Source organism: Palaemon carinicauda, chromosome 17 (assembly GCF_036898095.1).
Source record: "Palaemon carinicauda isolate YSFRI2023 chromosome 17, ASM3689809v2, whole genome shotgun sequence".
Taxonomy (NCBI): domain Eukaryota; kingdom Metazoa; phylum Arthropoda; class Malacostraca; order Decapoda; family Palaemonidae; genus Palaemon; species Palaemon carinicauda.
Window position 1 is genome coordinate 35,441,430 of NC_090741.1, and position 19,901 is coordinate 35,461,330.

General features: G+C 43.7%; 1 protein-coding gene across 1 annotated transcript in view; it reads left to right on the plus strand.

The window, feature by feature from the left end:
* LOC137656666 (uncharacterized) overlaps positions 1-19,901 on the plus strand; it is a 327,800-nt gene that overhangs the window by 175,543 nt on the left and 132,356 nt on the right. Inside the window, exon 6 of the mRNA XM_068390839.1 lies at positions 7,575-7,690. Coding sequence (XP_068246940.1) covers positions 7,575-7,690 — 116 coding nt within the window. The remainder of the gene's footprint in view (positions 1-7,574; positions 7,691-19,901) is intronic.

Below are 19,901 nucleotides of genomic sequence, written 5' to 3' on the forward strand. Positions count from 1 at the left end.
CTTAGCCCTCAATGGAATTTAAATAAATCATGCTGATTTTTAAGGATCTTTGTCCGGATCTTTTTGTAACTGCTGCTCCTCGTTCGCCTAAACGTCAGAGCTTACACTAGGCCTAGCTACTTCGAAGCCGTTGTTTTATAAGCTAGTGCTCTCTCGCTCTCCTAGAGAGCTTTATGTTTGCTAGGCGACTGGTTCATCACCAGGAGGAGTTTGGGGGATACAGCCTTTGCTTTCCCTTCTTTTAAACTGGCTTATAGAGCGAGAGTCTGATATGACACGAGAGAAGTTCTCGGCTTGGGAGTTCCTGCCTCTGCCCAGATAGACTTCTCAAACCTCATAGACTCTCCCTGGCGCCTGGCCATGAGACGCTCCAAGTTTTTACAGGTCAACTTCACAGCTGTTTTCGAGCCTTTGAAGTTTTGCTGTACAATTATGTCATGCATAAACAAGGCTTTCAGGGATGGCTCCAATGATCTGACAGCCACGTTCTCCGCAGGAACAAGTCCCTCAGGGATGGCTCCATGATTTGGCAGCCATGTTCACTGCAGGAGTACGTAAGAGGCAAGTGCGCTCAATGTGTTCATTGTCAAGACAAACTTCACGATGAAGTCTACCAGGCTGTCTTGACAGCATTTATGGAAGGCGACTGGATGGTCTCTCTCGACCTTCAGGAGGCATACTTCCACATTCCTATACACCCGGATTCCCAACCGTTTCTGAGGTTTGTTTACAGGAATGTGGGGTACCAGTTTCGAGCTATCGGGGATCCGAGCCTCCCTGTACTTGGACGACTGGCTTCTCAGAGCATCGTCCAGCCTTCGCTGTCTGCAGGATCTACATTGGACGTTGAGTCTGGCCAGGGAGTTGGGACTTGTGGTCAACCTAAAAGTCCCAACTGATCCCATCCCAGATTATTCTATTTTTGGGGATGGAGATTCGCAGTCAAGCCCTGCTCGAAGTCCAACTAATGCTGAAAAGAAAACGTTTATTCAGTCAGGAGTTGGAACAGTCTCGTAGGGACTCTCTCATCCCTGGAGCAGTTTGTCTCACTAGGGAGACTACCCCTTCTGCCTCTCCGGTTCCATCTAGCCTCTCACTGGAACTAGGACAAGACATTAGAGACGGTATCATTCCCAGTCTCCGAACCAATAAAGGCATGCCTGAAATGGTGGGACAGCAATATCAGTCTGAGAGAGGGACTATCCCTAGCAGTCAAGAACCCAAACCACGTGTTGTCCTCAGACGCGTCGGGTTTGGGTTGGGTGCGACCCTGGACGGTCGGGAATGCGCGGTTCTGTGGACCTCAAGTCAGAAGAGCATGCACATCAACGGCAAGGAGCTATTAGCAGTCCACTTGGCCTTGATGATATTAGGAAGCGTCTTCGAAACTAAGTGGTAGAGGTCAACTCAGACAACACCACAACTTTGGCGTACATCTCCAAGCAAGGAGGCACACACTCCTTCACGCTGCTCGAGATCGCAAGGGACCTTCTCTTATGGTCTAGAATTCGAGGCATCTCCCTGTTGACGAGATTCATCCAGGGGGACTTGAACGTCTTGGCAGACTGTCTCAGTCGGAGGGGTCAGGTGATACCCACGGAATGGACCCTCCACAAGGACGTGGGCAAGAGTCTTTGGGCTTCTTGGGGTCAACCAACCATAGACCTCTTTGCCTCCTCGTTGACCAAAAGGTTACCAATCTTTTGCTCTCCAGTCCTAGATACAGAAGCAATCTACATAGACGCGTTTCTACTGGATTTGTCTTTTATGGACTTATATGCATTCCCATCATTCAAGATAGTCAACAAGGTACTGCAGAAGTTCGCCTCTCACGGAGGGACAAGGTTGACGTTGGTTGCTACCCTCTGGCCCGCGAGAGAGTGGTTCACCGAGGTACTTCAATGGCTGGTAGACTTTCCAAGAAGTCTTCCTCTAAGGGTAGATCTGTTACGTCAGCCCCACGTAAAGAATGTCCATCAAAGCCTCCCCGCTCTTCGTCTGACTTCCTTCACACTATCGAAAGACTCTCAAGAGCAAGAGCTTTTCGAAGGAGGCAGTCAGTGCGATTGCAAGAGCTAGGAGAGCTTCTACCATTAGAGTATACCAGTCGAAGTGGGAAGTCTTTTGAGACTGGTGCAAGTCAGCATCTGTGTCCTCGTCCAGTACCTCTGTAGCCCAAATCGCAGATTTTCTTTTACATCTGAGAAAGGTTCGCTCCCTTTCAGCTCCCACGATTAAGGGCTACAGGAGCATGTTGGCTTCGGTCTTTCGACATAGAGGCTTAGATCTTTCCAACAATAAAGATCTCCAAGATCTCCTTAAGTCTTTCGAGACCTCTAAGGAACGTCGTTTGGCAACTCCTGGATGGAACTTAGACGTGGTCCTAAGGTTCCTCATGTCAGACAGGTTTGAGCCATTACATTCAGCCTCCCTGAAGGATCTCACCCTCAAGACACTTTTCCTAGTGTGCTTGGCTTCGGCTAAAAGGGTCAGTGAACTTCATGCCTTCAGTAAGAACATCGGCTTTTCTACAGAAAAAAGCCACTTGTTCACTTCAACTTGGTTTCCTGGCCAAAAAAATGAACTGCCTTCTCGTCCTTGGCCTAAATCTTTTGATATTCCTTGCTTATCAGAGATCGTAGGCAACGAACTGGAAAGAGTATTATGTCCTGTTAGAGCTCTTAAGTTCGATTTAGCTCGTACTAAGTCATTACGAGGGAAATCTGAGGCATTATGGTGCTCAGTTAAGAAACCTTCATTGCCTATGTCAAAGAATTCTTTGTCATATTTTATCAGATTTTTTTAATACGAGAAGCTCATTCTCACTTGAATGAAAAAGACCGATGTTTGCTTAAGGTTAAGACGCACGAAGTTAGAGATATAGCAACCTCCGTGGCCTTCAAGCAAAATAAATCTCTGCAAAGTATTATGGACGCGACTTCTAAAGAAACAAGTCAGTGTTCGCGTCATTTTACTTAAAAGATGTCCAGACTCTTTACGAGGACTGCTACACACTGGGTCCATTCGTTGCAGCGAGTGCAGTAGTGGGTGAGGGTTCTACCACTACACTTCCCTAATTCCAATATCCTTTTAATCTGTCTCTTGAAATGTTTTTAATATTGTTTTATGGGTTGTTCGGAAGGCTAAGAAGCCTTTCGCATCCTGATTGATTTGGCGTGTGGTCAAAGTCATTTCTTGAGAGCGCCCAGATTAGGGGTTTGATGAGGTCCTGTTGTATGGGTTGCAGCCCTTGATACTTCAGCTCCTGGGAGTCTGTCAGCATCCTAAGAGGATCGCTGGGCTCCGTAAGGAAGACGTACTTACAAGGCAGAGTAATCGTCTAAGTCGAATTCCTTACCAGGTACCTATTTATTTTGGTTTTGTTATATTGATAACTGTCAAAATGAAAAAACTTAGCTTATACGATGTAAACATATTTAACTCTGGTCTCTACCCACCTCCTTGGGTGTGAATCAGCTATTATATATTCACCGGCTAAGTTAAATATTTAAAAATGATATTTTAATTATAAAATAAATTTTTGAATATACTTACCCGGTGAATATATAAATTAAACGACCCTCCCTTCCTCCCCAATAGAGACGCAGTGGGATGAGAAGAAATTGAAGGTTTTGTTTACATCCGAGAGTGGTATCTGGCCGACAGTTGGCGCTGGTGGGCACACCCGCAACCTGCATAGCGATCGATCGCGAGTTTTTTATGTATGTGTCTGTCGAGCAACAGAGTTGCAGCTATTATATATTCACCGGGTAAGTATATTCAAAAATTTATTTTATAATTAAAATATCATTTTGAAACTTCCTTAGTCAGAATTGGACAGGGAAGTAATAGACATTGCAGATGCATAGGTTTCCAGTCGGAGGACTCACTTTGTGCGAGCGGTTCGACATGGCTCTTAACCCCAAAGCTCTAGGCAAAACACACTTTCACGCCTCTGCGAGCTGATGAAGCAGAAGAACATCTGGGTGGAGTTTCATGCCGTAGAGATGTTAATCCCTTTGATTGAAGGTCATCCTTGATACAGTCAATCCACCTTCGCTTTGGTCTCCCTCTCCTTCTCGTTCCCTGTACCTCCATTTCCATCACTCTCCTACCAATATACTGTTCATCTCTTCTCGTGACATGACCATACCACCTCAGTCTGCTTTCTTGGATCTTATCCGATAGTTCTCTAACTCCTGTGGTACCCCTAATTATCTCATTCCTTATCTTATCTCCTCTTGTCACCCCACACATCCATCTCAACATTCTCATCTCTGCCACATCCAGCTTCTTCTCTTCTGTCTTCATTATTGCCCACGTCTCCTATCCATACATCATTGTCGGTCTCACAACTGTCCTGTGTACTTTACCTTTCAACTTAACCCTTATTTTCCTGTCGCATAGTACTCCACACACTTTTTTTCCAGTTCTTCTATCCTGCTTGTATTCTGTTTATTTCTGACCCAGATCAATAATTGCAGAGGATGGTGATCTTGGGGGCAGAAATAAGCCACAGAATACAAGCAGGATGGAAGAATTGGAAAAAAGTGTGTGGAGTACTATACGACAGGAAAATAGGGGTTAAGTTGAAAGGTAAAGTACACAGGACAGTTGTGAGACCGGCAATGATGTATAGAGCGGAGACATGGGAAATAAAGAAGACAGAAGAGAAGCTGGATGTGGCAGAGATGAGAATGTTGAGATGGATTTGTGGGGTGACAAGAAGAGATAAGATATGGAATGAGGTAATTAGGGGTACCACAGAAGTTAGAAAACTATCAGATAAGATCCAAGAAAGTAGACTGAGGTGGTATGGTCATGTCATGAGAAGAGATGAACAGTATACTGGAAGGAGAGTGATGGAAATGGAGGTACAGGGAACGAGGAGAGGGAGACCAAAGCGAAGGTTGATGGACTCTTATCAAGGATGGCCTTCGATCAAAGGGATTATCCGTTGATGAAGTGTGGGACAGAGGTAGATGGAGAAAGCTGGCCAGAAACATCGACCCCACATAGAAGTGGGAAAAGATGCAGACAAAAAAGAAGAAGAGATGTTGACAAGGTATTACCAGACACACTTAGTCAGGTTGTAGGGGTAGAGGGATTCCTACATCCTCGTGTAGAGGGAAGGCTTCTTGACTTGTGGTGCTCTCTGGGTGTTGACCTGTTTGTCACCTAGCAGAACAGGAAGCTCCCCGTGTTCTGCTCCTCCATTCCGGACGTATGATCAGTGTTCGAAATGGCCTTCCAACAGCCATGCAATCACCTGGATGCATACACCACTCCATCAGTCAGCTTGATCCTGCCGGTAAGCAACAGGATGTTGATTATGCCGTGACACAGGATGGCCCTGGTGACCCCCAGGTAGCTCATGCCAAGTGATGTTTCAATCTGCTTGCTTTCCATGTCGAGGTCGAGGGAGCCACCCTTGCGGCCCACGCTTCTCTGTCAGCCACACCTGCAGAGGTACCACTAGGCCGTGGAGTCTTTGGCTCTTCACAGGTGGAGGCTATTCAGCATCTCCAAATGTAAGGCTTTTTGTGAGTCACTGCACAGATGTCTGGATACCTTTGACTGTCTCTGCAGCTGTCTACCAGGTAAAGTGGCCCAGCTTCTGTGATTGGTGTAGTAGAAGGGATATTTTTTCGGCCGGAGCAACTCTAGCAGGGATTGCAGATTTCCTCGTCTTCCTTATCCGAGAGAAACGCCTCTCAGTCACGGGAGTCAAAAGCTAATGCTCTACCTTGAGCATGGTCTTCCAACTGAAGGTCATAGACATCTTCACATTGTGGGTGTTGTCTGTGTTCGTAGGGAATTTCGAGCAGTCTTGCCCACCTAAGGATCTCAGGCCCCATAATGAGACGTGACTGGTCCTCAAGGCTCATGGTTGTACCCGGTTCAAGCCTTTGAGGAGGCTGTCAAACTTAGATCTGGCTCAAAACTTTTTCTGTTGGCTTTAGCATCAGCAAAGACATCAGGTGAGTTACATGGTCTCTCTTATCTAGTCATCCATGCTGGTCATATGGAGTTCTCCATCAGTTTTGTGCCTGAATTCATGGCTAAAATCTAAAACCCGGTGCATGACCCCGTATGTGAGGGCTTCTTCATCCCCTCTCTTTTGGAGGTGTTGGGTGGAAATTGAGAGATGCTTGTGTCTTTTAAGGACTCTACACTTCAAGCCTTAGTGTTGAGAGGCTTTTCCTTAGCTCTGGCAAGACTACGAAAGAGATCTCTAGGAATACGGTCTCTTTCTAGCTTCCTTAGACAACCCGTAAAGTGAACGTCTCGATTGACGAGATAGTCGAGGTTCCAGCTAGGGCTAGAGCTCACAAAGTCAGGGGTATTGCCCCTACTATTAGCTCATTGGGCCAAGTGTTGAAAGCCGTATTCTGGCAGAGGCAGGCTACCTTCATGGTATTTTACTTGCAAGAGTATACCCACAAGTCCCTTGACACCTTTGTGCTTGGTCCTGTGGTGGCTGCTAGGTGTAACCATCCCAGCTCCCACATGGGAGAAGGATGCATCTAATCTATGGTAACATGTTGATGTAAGTAGGGAATGAATGGTAGTATGACTAGCTCTTCTTCATCTTCTGTCCCCCCTTTCAGGACCAAGAGGTCAGTATGTTACTTGCTGGATCGGATCAGTTACTGGTAAGTTACACTATGGAACTCAAATCTTTAGGTCTAAAGATTTATACCATACCATTAATCATCATATATGTATACTGTTTGTTTCCAGATCAGACCATTGATCATCATACAGGTACACAATATTACCAGACCATCCCATTGCTCATCATACAGGTATATTGTATATTTCCAGACCATCCCATTGATCATCATACACTTATATATTTCAAAACTGACATCCCCTTTTGGGGGAAGGGTATCTCTAATTGATTGGGTAAATTCTTGCATGTACAGGCCAGGTCCTAGTAGGCTTTCATCCCTATGGAAGTCAGTTAGGAGGTTGCTGTGGTTGCTGCTTTTCTTCAGTACAGATTAAGTGGCCTGAAGAAAATGAACCATCCAGTTTGCTTCAAAAGGGGACTTTCAACCTCCCAACTAATGAGTCTCCATAATCAAAGGATGAGGGTTTCTCTGCCTCTTAGGGAATAAAAGGTCAAAAGTAAAGGCTCTCCCTCTGGAAAGGGGAGAGGGTTTCTGACCCTGCACTTTCTCCAGCTGGATAACTGCTCATTATCCAACTTTTAACAGTCTTCAGCTCAGGTTAAAACAACCTCTCTAATTAAAGGACTCAGGTTTGTATGGCTAGAAATAATACAGACTATTTTGAAAATTTTTCATATTTGTCCTAACTATACAAATATGAGTCCTTCAGTTTATACTTCCCACAATCTTAGGGTGAAGGTCAAAATGGATACTCAATGAGCCGGCAGGCATGTTGGTGCTTTCACCGTTACCCGCCAGTTACTACCAAAACCTCCTTAAGAATTTTAACAGCTGAGTTCTTGCTTCACTGAAATCATACTATTATTAAAGGATGAAGATTTGTATAGTTAAGAAAAATATAAATTACTTTAATAATTTGTGATTTTTTCCAACTAGGATCTGATTCAATTATCATTGTTGATGACGATAGCCCTCTTAACACATCGAAACGTTCAGTGGTGGAAGTAGTCTCCTCTTCTAGTAAAAAGCATTGTACCAAAAATGAGATCAAGGTAAGAAGCTATTTATTTCTTTTTAGGTTTAAAATCACACACATATATATATATATATATATATATATATATATATATATATATATATATATATATATATATATATATATATACTGTACATCATGACATGTAAATGTTAAACTCAAAGGGAATGTGGGTCTTTATCCTCTAAAAAGAATCCTATTAATTGAACATTTAGAACACAAATGAATCTTGAAACCAGCCACAGAAATACCTAAATGTGTTTGATTTATAGTTTCTAATAAACAAACAAGGCACTAAATGATACTTAACCCTTTTACCCCCAAAGGATGTACTGGTACGTTTCACAAAAGCCATCCCTTTACCCCCATGGACGTACCGGTACGTCCTTGCAAAAAAATGCTATAATTTTTTTTTTTTTCATATTTTTGATAATTTTTTGAGAAAACTCAGGCATTTTCCAAGAGAATGAGACCAACCTGACCTCTCTATGATAAAAATTAAGGCTGTTAGAGCAATTTAAAAAAAAATATACTGCAAAATGTGCTGAGAAAAAAATAACCCCCTGGGGGTTAAGGGTTGGAAATTTACAAATAGCCTGGGGGTATAAGGGTTAATATATGAAATCATGCTTAACATAGGCTGGTAGGACAACTGGTAAGGATCAAGGCGACAGATATGAAAAGCGGCACCAAGTCAGTATTGTTCATCATAGACTACTACAGGTAGGATTGCCAAACCAATAACAATAGACTATTTGAGTGAGGGAAAATGGGAATTTTTTTTAATGTTGAAAGTTGAAAATCAAAGGAGGTTTGGTAAGGAAGCTAAGGGAACCCCAGGTAAGTACAGTATTGAACTACTGTAATAAAGTTAGTTATTTGAATTCCATTTTTCTACTTTACCTTAATTCCTTGGCTCTAGCGCTGGTCTATATGGCCATAATTCACAAATCAAGATCCAGAGGTTAGCTATGCATAGATTGATAGCCATTGCTTTTTTAAAGAAAAAAAAGTTGTCAGGAAACATAAAATTAGATAGAGAATTTGAATACCTGTCTGTGGAAGCAAAGGAAGCCATTGAATCTTGTAGTCAGAGGATTAGGGAGTGCCTCTGAGTAACTGAAGGAAGGTGTGACCTAACAGCTATAACCAGACTGTAGGAGAGGAGGAGGAAGTATTTTTTTATCTCAACAGAAGAGTGGCTGTGTTAGATTATTTCTAGTAGTTTTAAAGTTAAGAAAATGAATTTTTATGCTCTAATTTAAAGTTCTTCAGGTCTATGACTTGAATAGTTTCAAGAGTAATAATGACCAGACTTGGGGTCGTAACAGATTTATAAAAAAAAGTTCAAAAGATTAAATAATACGGATGACTTGCAAAAATATGACATGTTAAAACTTGGAAAACAATTCTCACAATAAACGGTAGAACAGAGACATACTAGAGAACAGGTATCAGTAATGGGAGCTTAACTTGTCAGTTGACCGGATGTATCTTCAGTAGGTTGACCAATGTGTCTTCATTGTAGTCTGACTCAGTCAGATGTGCATCTGCCTTGGAAGTTGACCCAGATGTGCGTCCTTTATACTCACGTTTCGGTTTGAGTTACAGTATATAACTGTGTCATGTGACATTCACAAAACCTGGTCTCAATACATATCTCGTTAAGGATCTTTGTAATAGAATTTTATGTTTTCATGATATGGGAGGTAACTGAAATCATTCCTATTCACTTGATAAAACAGTTTGCTCAGGAACCCCTATTTACTAAGATATAACATAATTTCAGAATTGAAAACTCATTTGAAATGACATCACTTCCATTCTAAACTCCACGTAATCCTTGTAGAACATTCTGAACTTCACATATGCATGATTTTTCCCAATGTCTTAATAAAGACACGTCACATTAGATATGCGATGTGTTGTTGATGATTCATCAGTATTCACAATTTATTTACGTTATTCATATTTATATGAACTTGATGTTATTAATAATAGATAGGAATACAGTACTATTACTGTATTACTCGTATCAATATAATGATATTGAGCTCTTAAGACGTATAGTACTTAATAATCCTCCCTTCGAGATATTATTCCTTACAGAATGAAATATTACAAATAGAAAACAGAGAGGCTACCTTATAGGGGAGGAAAGAGGCTCAAGGGATGAGAACATAGGTATAAAAACCAGGAATAAGGCCACTTTAATCTTTAAGAGATTAAGATGAAGGAAAAAATTCCCAGCATTTCATCAATACATCTAATTCTAATTTTTTTTAAGAGAGATTTGTGTTTGGAAAATATCTGTCCAAGGCAAGATAAAAGCAACTTGAACTCAAAGACTGACAATAGAAATGAGCTATTCTATAAACTATTTCATCAAAAAAGGGATTTTGACGAAGGAAAAATCTATTTCTGGGCGAGGAACCTGTGTCACTCCGTGAAATGCTCCTTAAAGCACCATTTCAAAGGTATAAATACTGCTAAATATACCAGAAAAAAAAAGTTGCATGGAATGCCAGGAATATATCCAGCTTGCTCACCCCTAAAGGGTGTCGGTATTAAAACTGGGGCGAGTGATACCACTACCAGAGGTTCCTTTCCAATTAGACTTCTCCCTCCTCAAAATCCCCCGTTACTAGGAGGTGTCGTTCACTACAGCTACTCCCCCCCCCTTCCATCACCACCACCGCTACCTATCCTCCTCCCATCATTCCTTGTTAGCACCCGTGAACGTTCGGACGTGTTTTTCATAGCTCTGTGTTATTTTGTGTTTTTGAAGATGTCAGGCATTTTGGAGATCCCTTCTCCCAAATTAAGTATTATATTTGTCTGTTTGGGATTTCTAGGTAGCGACACACGTTCATTCAATAACCTTGTTGGGTTTTTTCTCAGCGACTTTGTTGACGCTCCCTTGTGGGTGTGTGTGCGGTCTTTTGGTGTCGCTTCCTCGGGATCTCTTTGTTTTGTAAGACTTTCTATTAGTTCCTTATACTAATTGTAGTCTCATTTTTGTGTTATGGAGATCTAATTCAATGTTTTGGCATGATTTTATCTTTTATTTAGGCTATTTAGGCAGTGTTAGTTAGCGGCTTCGGTCGGTAGCCTTTCATTCGAGAAATCATGAAATTATTATTTAGAGGCAGTGTATTCAGACAAACTTACAATTTGCTCCTTTATGTATACAAACCCTCAACCTTTAATTGGAGTATGATTTCATTGTAAGTGGATCTTGGATGTTAGAATTTATACGAGGTGTCTATAGTTACTGGTTGATGGCAGAAAAGCCCCACCTTCTCGCCAGCACATTCGGTATCCACTTTAATTTCAGCAACTTAACAGGACGTATGTACTTTCTGCTGAAATTATCCTTTTTTATTTCTTTTACAGAATGGGATTAAGTGGTTATAGAGAATACCTGGGTAAATATGCAGTCCTGGCCTGGTGAACTTGGTCACAATTGCAGCCAGTTTATGAGCCAGCAGGGATTGTCATTCTTTGTGCTGTTTCTGCTTGGGGTATCTCAGTTCGTTGGTAACCCCCTATGATGAGTGCAAGGCTTGGCCGTCTTTGCAGTGGTTTGAGTACAGAAGGAAGAGGAAAAAGAACTCCGTGAGGGATTCTGTGTCTTCAGAGTCTTGCCCTAAACCAAAGTAATCCTTGGTCTCTCTCTCTCCTTGCCTTCCAGTGCTTGCTGCTGTGACTTCTTAAGCTTCCTATATGGCAGAGTCCCCCCAGAGGAAAACCAAAGATGAAAGGTGACCTTGCGGTTCTCTGGGCCAGCTTTGGGTTAAGCGAACTTATCACCTTCCCCCAGTGATGGTAATATTTCTTGCCTATCTCCTAGAAGTATTCCCTCTGTTGTAATTACTGCTGATTCCTCCTCCAGAGACGAGGCCCTTTGTATGTTTTAGCCAACCTTAGGCATTGAAGGTGAGTTGACTGTTCCAAGCCATAGCTACGGCAAAGTCCTCCAGGCCTTCTTCTGTGGTTACCTTCAGAAGGAGTTCCTGATATACCTCCTGATGACCTGTCCTAGTCTACGGGAAGGCAGATGATAGTTGATTCTCAATTTTCTGTGGTATCGTTTTTTTTAGGCGTGAAAATCCTTATTTTAAATATTTAACTTAGCCGGTGAATATATAATAGCTGCTACTCTGTTGCTCGACAGACACATACAGTAAAAAACTCGCCAGCGATCGCTATACAGGTTGCGGGTGTGCCCACCAGCGCCAACTGTCGGCCAGATACCACTCTCGATGTAAACAAAGACTCAATTTCTTCTCTGTCGACGTGTCGACAAGACGTACTTTTACTCGCTGTAGAACCTGGAGTTTTCTCAACATATTTGGTGAAGTACTTCATTTTGGTTTGAGCTTTCGCAGTGCAGGTGTTTTATCTTCATCTTAAATCTTGAACTCGTTTTTGGATAGATTTAATTTTTTGATGACAAAGAGAGTATGGACTTTCTTTGACTTTTAAATGGCCGACCCTTCCCTTGGAAGTGTGTTTAGGCTTTTAGCAATTATCTTACCACGTTATAAATTAATTATAGATTTTCCTCTTATATATTTTATATCTCACCGCCTTTATTAGGCCTCTTCGATTAACTTTCCATTTATAATAAACATGAAAATAAATTTTAATGATTTGTTTATATGCGACCTTTCCTGAGAGTAGGCGGTCCTAACTTGGAAACCGAAGTTAAACAACGTTGAGCCCTTTCAATCGTAAATAGCTTTTAAAGAGCTAATGATTTAAAACTTTTTAAATTAATATTTTTAATAAATATTTTATGAAAGATTTTCTTTGAATAGTCTTCGTACTGTTTTCAAAGATGAACTAACGTTTAGTTTATGTATGCTACGCAGTTTGCGCTCTATCGTTACGATAGAGAGAGAGAGTATCACGGTTTCACTTTGCAGAAAGAGTAAATCGATTCTGACGTTTTGTTCATTCTTCTTTCAAAGCTTAAATGTTTTAAATTCTATTTCAAAGGAACTTTTTAATTGAAAAACCTTTCAGTTTTTTTTCCTTTGGTCAAATAACATGTTTTTTTGACGAAACGTAATTGGGCTCTTCTCTTCGGTGCGAAATCAAGAGAGAGAGAGAGAGAGAGAGAGAGATAGAGACGGAGGGAGAGAGAGGAGAGAAAACGTTCCGTTCAAGCGGGTAACGTTGTTCTCGAGTTACTCTTGCCCTAGTCTCTGTACGGGGAGAAAGGATAAAACGTTTTTAGTTTTATTCTCGTCCCCAGGCAATGTACGGTGAGAGATTGAAAACGTAGTTTTGAATGAACTAGTGTTTAGTCTCTTCCCCAGCCACTGAATTTTTTATCTTAAAAGATGTTTACTGTTTTTTGCTGGTATTAATGTGCTTGCATTATACGACTGATTTCGCATTTACTACCTTTTGATGAGGGTAGAATTGTGTGCTTGAGGTAGAAATCAGTAAAAGTTTCGATTTCAGTGAAATAAGTGCAAAAGAGAATATCGTAGTGATAAAGTGATATTGCGCAAAGTGTTACAGTGTTGCGACCGAGGGTTCGTCTGTTCGTGCCTGTCGTTCACCTAGTCCGGGACCTCTTGCAAGCTCCCAAGCCCAGGGGAGAAGTAATGTCGTACGACTTATGGGTTCGAGAGGCCTTGATCAGCGAACAGACGTTCCCTCTATGGTATCGGGTGTATCTTACCAAGATCTCCCCTACCCTAAGGCGAGAGAGACAATTTTCTCCTCGTCATCCGAAGGCTTTTCGCATAAGAAACCTGAAACAAGGTTTCGAGGCCCTTAAGCGAAAGTCAGTCCTTTCAGGACAGGTCCAGCGTCCTGGTTGTAGCCATTAGGACAGCTCTGACCCTATGCAGTCATCGGAAAACTGCTCGCCGCCTAACAAAAGCGTAACACAGACTCCGAGAGTCTTTTTGTTGGCAAGGTGTTGCGGTCACAGACGTTACCCTCGTCTCTTACCGCAACCATTCCCGTTGATCCTAAATGGGTTGTACGGCAAGACATGCAGAATTAGCTTGCCTCCCTTATGGAAGACTATTCTGCCGATTAGTCCGTTGAGCCTAGCCGTTTATCTCATCGAGATCCTGGCTTTCAGCCAACCTAACGTTCCTTTGTGCGTCCTGTTGACGTTGGCGTAGATAAGTCACGTCAGTCAGGTTGTTTAGAACCACACTCGATGCGGTCTCGTGTGGATTTTCAGCCACATTTGGACGTTAGGCCACTTGCTGATGCTCCTGTTGACGTTCAGGACGTTTGCTAACAATCGGAGTTGACTTGTTTTGATGCTGTGCGTCAACCTCCACATTCTAGAGTTGTTTTGACTGCTCAGTCTAGGCGGTCAAAGCAGTCTCGAGTGGACGCTGTGCGTCCTCACGCACCTGTTGTTGTTGACAGTTCACAGACTGTCAAGCAGTTACATGACGTTGCGTCCTGGTCTCTCGCACCTGTTGTTGTTGACAGTTCACAGACTGTCAAGCAGTTACATGACGTTGCGTCCTGGTCCGCTACTAATGCACCAGTGCGTGTGGACTCTGCTTGTAAAGCATTGCCACCACGGTAGGTCTCTCCCTTGCTTGAGACTCAGCTATTATCGGACAAGGTTCCTTTAGATGAAGTTGCTGTTCCCCCTCCTACTGATATTCCCTTGAGGACTCTGTCAGATGGAGAGGAGCCTAAAGCTGCTTAGCCCTCTATGGACTTTAAATAAATCATGCTGATTTTTAAGGATCTTTGTCCGGATCTTTTTGTAACTGCTGCTCCTCGTTCGCCTAAACGTCAGAGCTTACACTAGGCCTAGCTACTTCGAAGCCGTTGTTTTATAAGCTAGTGCTCTCTCGCTCTCTTAGAGAGCTTTACGTTTGCTAGGCGACTGGTTTATCACCAGGAGGAGTTTGGGGGATACAGCCTTTGCTTTCCCTTCTTTTAAACTGGCTTAAAGAGCGAGAGTCTGATATGACACGAGAGAAGTTCTCGGCTTGGGAGTTCCTGCCTCTGCCCAGATAGACTTCTCAAATCTCGTAGACTCTCCCTGGCGCCTGGCCATGAGATGCTCCAAGATTTTACAGGTCAACTTCACAGCTGTTTTCGAGCCTTTGAAGTTTTTGCTGTACAATTATGTCATGCATAAACAAGGCTTTCAGGGATGGCTCCAATGATCTGACAGCCACGTTCTCTGCAGGGACAAGTCCCTCAGGGATGGCTCCATGATTTGGCAGCCGTGTTCACTGCAGGAGTACGTAAGAGGCAAGTGCGCTCAATGTGTTCATTGTCAAGACAAACTTCACGATGAAGTCTACCAGGCTGTCTTGACAGCATTTATGGAAGGCGACTGGATGGTCTCTCTCGACCTTCAGGAGGCATACTTCCACATTCCTATACACCCGGATTCCCAACCGTTTCTGAGGTTTGTTTACAGGAATGTGGGGTACCAGTTTCGAGCTATCGGGGATCAGAGCCTCCCTGTACTTGGACGACTGGCTTCTCAGAGCCTCTTCCAGTCATCGCTGTCTGAAGGATCTCAATTGGACTCTAGATCTGGCCAAGGAATTGGGACTCCTAGTCAATTTGGAAAAGTCACAGCTGGTCCCATCCCAAACTATTCTGTATTTAGGGATGGAGATTCACAGTCAAGTTTTTCGGGCTTTTCCGTCGGCCCCCAGAATAGATCAAGCCCTGCTCTCCATCCAGAAGATGCTGAAGAAAGAACGCTGCTCAGTCAGGCTGTGGACGAGTCTGGTAGGGACGCTGTCATCCCTGGAGCAATTTGTCTCGCTAGGAAGGCTACACCTCCGTCCTCTTCAATTCCATCTGGCTTTTCACTGGAAAAAGGACAAGACGCTAGAGGTGGTCTCGATCCCGATTTCCGAAAAGATAAAGTCTTGTCTGACTTGGTGGAAGGACAATATCAGCCTACGAGAGGGTCTTCCCCTGGCAGTTCAGATACCCAACCACGTTCTCTTCTCGGACGCATCGGACTTGGGCTGGGGCGCGATGCTGGACGGTCGGGAATGCTCAGGTCTGTGGAACTCGAGTTAGAGGAGCATGCATATCAACAGCAAGGAGCTTTTGGCGGTTCATCTGGCCTTGATAAGCTTCGAGAATCTCCTTCGAGGCAAGGTGGTGGAGGTAAACTCGGACAACACCACGGCCTTGGCGTACATTTCCAAACAGGGAGGTACCCACTCACTGACTTTGTACGAGATCGCAAGGGACCTGCTCATCTGGTCAAAAGATCGAGGCATCTCCCTAGTAACGAGGTTCATCCAGGGCGACTTGAACGTCCTAGCAGATTGTCTCAGTCGGAAAGGTCAAGTAATTCCAATCGAATGGACCCTCCACAAGGATGTGTGCAAGAGACTTTGGGCGACTTGGGGTCAACCCACCATAGATCTCTTTGCAACCTCGCTGACCAAGAGGCTTCCAATCTATTGCTCTCCAGTCCCGGACCCAGCAGCAATACATATAGATGCCTTCCTCCTAGATTGGTCACATCTAGATCTTTACGCATTCCCACCATTCAAGATTGTCAACAAGGTACTGCAGAAATTCGCCTCTCACGAAGGGACAAGGTTGACGTTAGTTGCTCCCCTCTGGCCCGCGAGAGAATGGTTCACCGAGGTACTTCGATGGCTAGTAGACGTTCCCAGAAGTCTTCCTCTAAGAGTAAACCTTCTATGTCAACCACACGTAAAGAAGGTACACCAAGGCCTCCACGCTCTTCGTCTGACTGCCTTCAGACTATCGAAAGACTCTCGAGAGCTAGAGGCTTTTCGAAGGAGGCAGCCAGTGCGATTGCTAGAGCAAGGAGAGCGTCTACCATTAGAGTCTACCAATCGAAGTGGGAAGTCTTCCGAGACTGGTGCAAGTCAGTTTCCGTATCCTCGACCAGTACCTCTGTAGCCCAAATAGCTGATTTTCTCTTATACCTGAGAAAAGTACGATCCCTTTCAGCTCCTACTATCAAGGGCTACAGAAGCATGTTGGCCTCGGTCTTCCGGCATAGAGGCTTAGATCTTTCCAACAATAAAGATCTGCAAGACCTCCTTAAGTCTTTCGAGACCTCTAAGGAGCGTCGTTTGGCTACTCCTGGGTGGAATTTAGACGTGGTCCTAAGATTCCTCATGTCAGACAGGTTTGAGCCTTTACAGTCAGCCTCCCTGAAAGATCTCACTCTTAAGACTCTTTTCCTGGTATGCTTAGCCTTGGCTAAAAGAGTCAGTGAGCTTCATGCCTTCAGCAAGAACATCGGGTTTTCGTCAGAAAAAGCTACTTGTTCTCTGCAACTTGGTTTCCTAGCCAAAAATGAGCTACCTTCTCGTCCTTGGCCTAAATCTTTCGATATTCCTAGATTATCGGAGATCGTAGGCAATGAACTAGAAAGAGTCTTATGCCCTGTTAGAGCTCTTAAGTTCTACTTAGCTCATACTAAACCTTTACGAGGCCAATCTGAAGCGTTATGGTGTTCGGTTAAGAAACCATCCTTGCCTATGTCAAAGAATGCTTTGTCATGTTTTATCAGATTGTTAATACGAGAAGCTCATTCACACTTGAGTGAGGAAGACCGATCTTTGCTTAAGGTTAAGACGCACGAGGTTAGAGCTGTAGCAACTTCCGTGGCCTTTAAGCAAAATAGATCTCTGCAAAGTATCATAGACGCAACCTATTGGAGAAGCAAGTCAGTGTTCGCGTCATTTTACTTGAAAGATGTCCAGTCTCTTTACGAGAACTGCTACACACTGGGACCATTCGTAGCAGCGAGTGCAGTAGTGGGTGAGGGCTCAACCACTACAATTCCCTTATTCCATATCCTTTTAATCTGTCTCTTGAAATGTTTTAATGTTTTTATGGGTTGTCCGGAAGGCTAAGAAGCCTTTCGCATCCTGGTTGATTTGGCGGGTGGTCAAAGTCATTTCTTGAGAGCGCCCAGATTAGGGGTTTGATGAGGTCCTGTTGTATGGGTTGCAGCCCTTGATACTTCAGCTCCTGGGGGTCTGTCAGCATCCTAAGAGGATCGCTGGGCTCCGTAAGGAAGACGTACTTACAAGGCAGAGTAATCGTCTAAGTCGACTTCCTTACCAGGTACCTATTTATTTTGGTTTTGTTATATTGATAACTGCCAAAATGAAATAAAAAACTCTTACCTCATACGATGTAAACATATTTAACTCTGGTCTCTACCCACCTCCTTGGGTGTGAATCAGCTATTATATATTCACCGGCTAAGTTAAATATTTAAAAATGATATTTTAATTATAAAATAAATTTTTGAATATACTTACCCGGTGAATATATAAATTAAACGACCCTCCCTTCCTCCCCAATAGAGACGCAGTGGGATGAGAAGAAATTGAGTCTTTGTTTACATCGAGAGTGGTATCTGGCCGACAGTTGGCGCTGGTGGGCACACCCGCAACCTGTATAGCGATCGCTGGCGAGTTTTTTACTGTATGTGTCTGTCGAGCAACAGAGTAGCAGCTATTATATATTCACCGGGTAAGTATATTCAAAAATTTATTTTATAATTAAAATATCATATTACGACATATGGTAAGGCAAGGAAGGTAGTTCACCCTCTTTCTTGTCCTAACACAGTACCTTTGACCTCTTCTGTTGCTGAGTCCTCTTCTGCTCTACGTCAGCCTCCTGTCAGCCCCCCATGTGTACATTTGACAGAGGTGTTGCTACTTCTCGCTAAACGAAAAATCTACAGAGCTGCTGTTGCAGGAGGCAGGGGACAAGAGGAACCTTCCAGACACCATCTCCATCATGACCAGAGACGATCTTCCACCAAGACACCACACACGATGTATAACTTCATCTCACACTAGGTGTTCTCGAAGAGTACAATAGTTGCCATGCACAATAGAATCTCCGCAAGTTTGTTCTCCATGCAAGAGGTCTTCCAGTGTACGATCGTCACTGCATACACAATCCTTTTCACATTCTCGAGCTAGGGAACCTACGAGAGCTTAATCACAAACTACAAATTCTTCACACACTCGATCCCTAGAGGATATCTCTTCGTGGTCACAAGTACTTCTACATGCAAGGTCTCCTCCACATGCTTGCTTCCTTATGAGTACAAGATCTCCAAGATGTGGGGCTTCTAAGGATGACAAAACTATGTAAGATAGATCTCCATGTGCAGTACGTACTTGCCCAGTTTCTCCATGTGTCAAGGTACCATGTGCAGTCGCCGCACAAGAATTTTTCACGCCAGGTATTTCCATTCTAGATCCCCACTCACTAGATCCTCATGTGCTGGATCTCCTCATGCTAGCTTAACATATATTAGTTTCCCACATACTGGGTTGCCAAAAGGTAGCTCTTCACTCGCTTTCTCCTCACACTCTAGATCACATCAGTAGCTGTTGCCTAGTTTAGTAAGGCTTATAGCATCTTGCTTTTCCAACTAGAGTTGTAGCTTGGCTAGTAATAATGATAATAATATTGGACACAGTCTCCTCAAGATGGACCATCCAGATCTTGTTCGCCAGATGATAGGTCTTTGGTCTATAACTCTGTTAGAACACATGCGCTGCGCTCTCATCATGTGTTTACCCAGCCTTTGCACTGTGCTCTCATCATGTGTTATCCAGCCTTTGCGTGGCAAGTATTTATGCAAGAGAATACTTGTTCCGGCTCGTCACGGGGTAGGCGTGTGTGTCCTACAGCATTCATAGGCGTGTGTGTCCTACGGCATTCACGTCGGCTTCGGTTGAAGTTGAATAGGTGTCCTTCTTCAGGAGGGGAGGTGTTGATGGAGGTTTTGAAGGTCATGAAGTGGCTGTCCATATGGGCGTCTGCTTTGGTCATCAAGTCCTTTATGATAAACTATTGACATCGGGTATGGCAGCGCGTACAGGTTCGGGTAAACGGCTTACTCAAAGGGCACAAAGTAGGTTCACCTCACGAGGAGAGCCGTCCGCGGCAGGTTGCAGGCGAGTGATACTTGTCATTTCCCTAAGGGCGAGCGAAGCGCTTTGGTCCCCCAACGGTTGTTGAGAGAGCTGAGAAAGCCTTGCTATTCGGGCGGCTGGCGACGGCGAGTACTGCTGCAGAAGATATGTTTTGAGGGCGTCATAGTAACGGTTAGGGGGGGGCGGAGGCGGGAGGAGTGAGTCACTCCGGGGTCACCAATGTGCCGAGCCGAGAGAAAGGTTGTGACTCAAAGGCAGGATGAAAGCAACTGAGTAACTTTATTACAGAACACT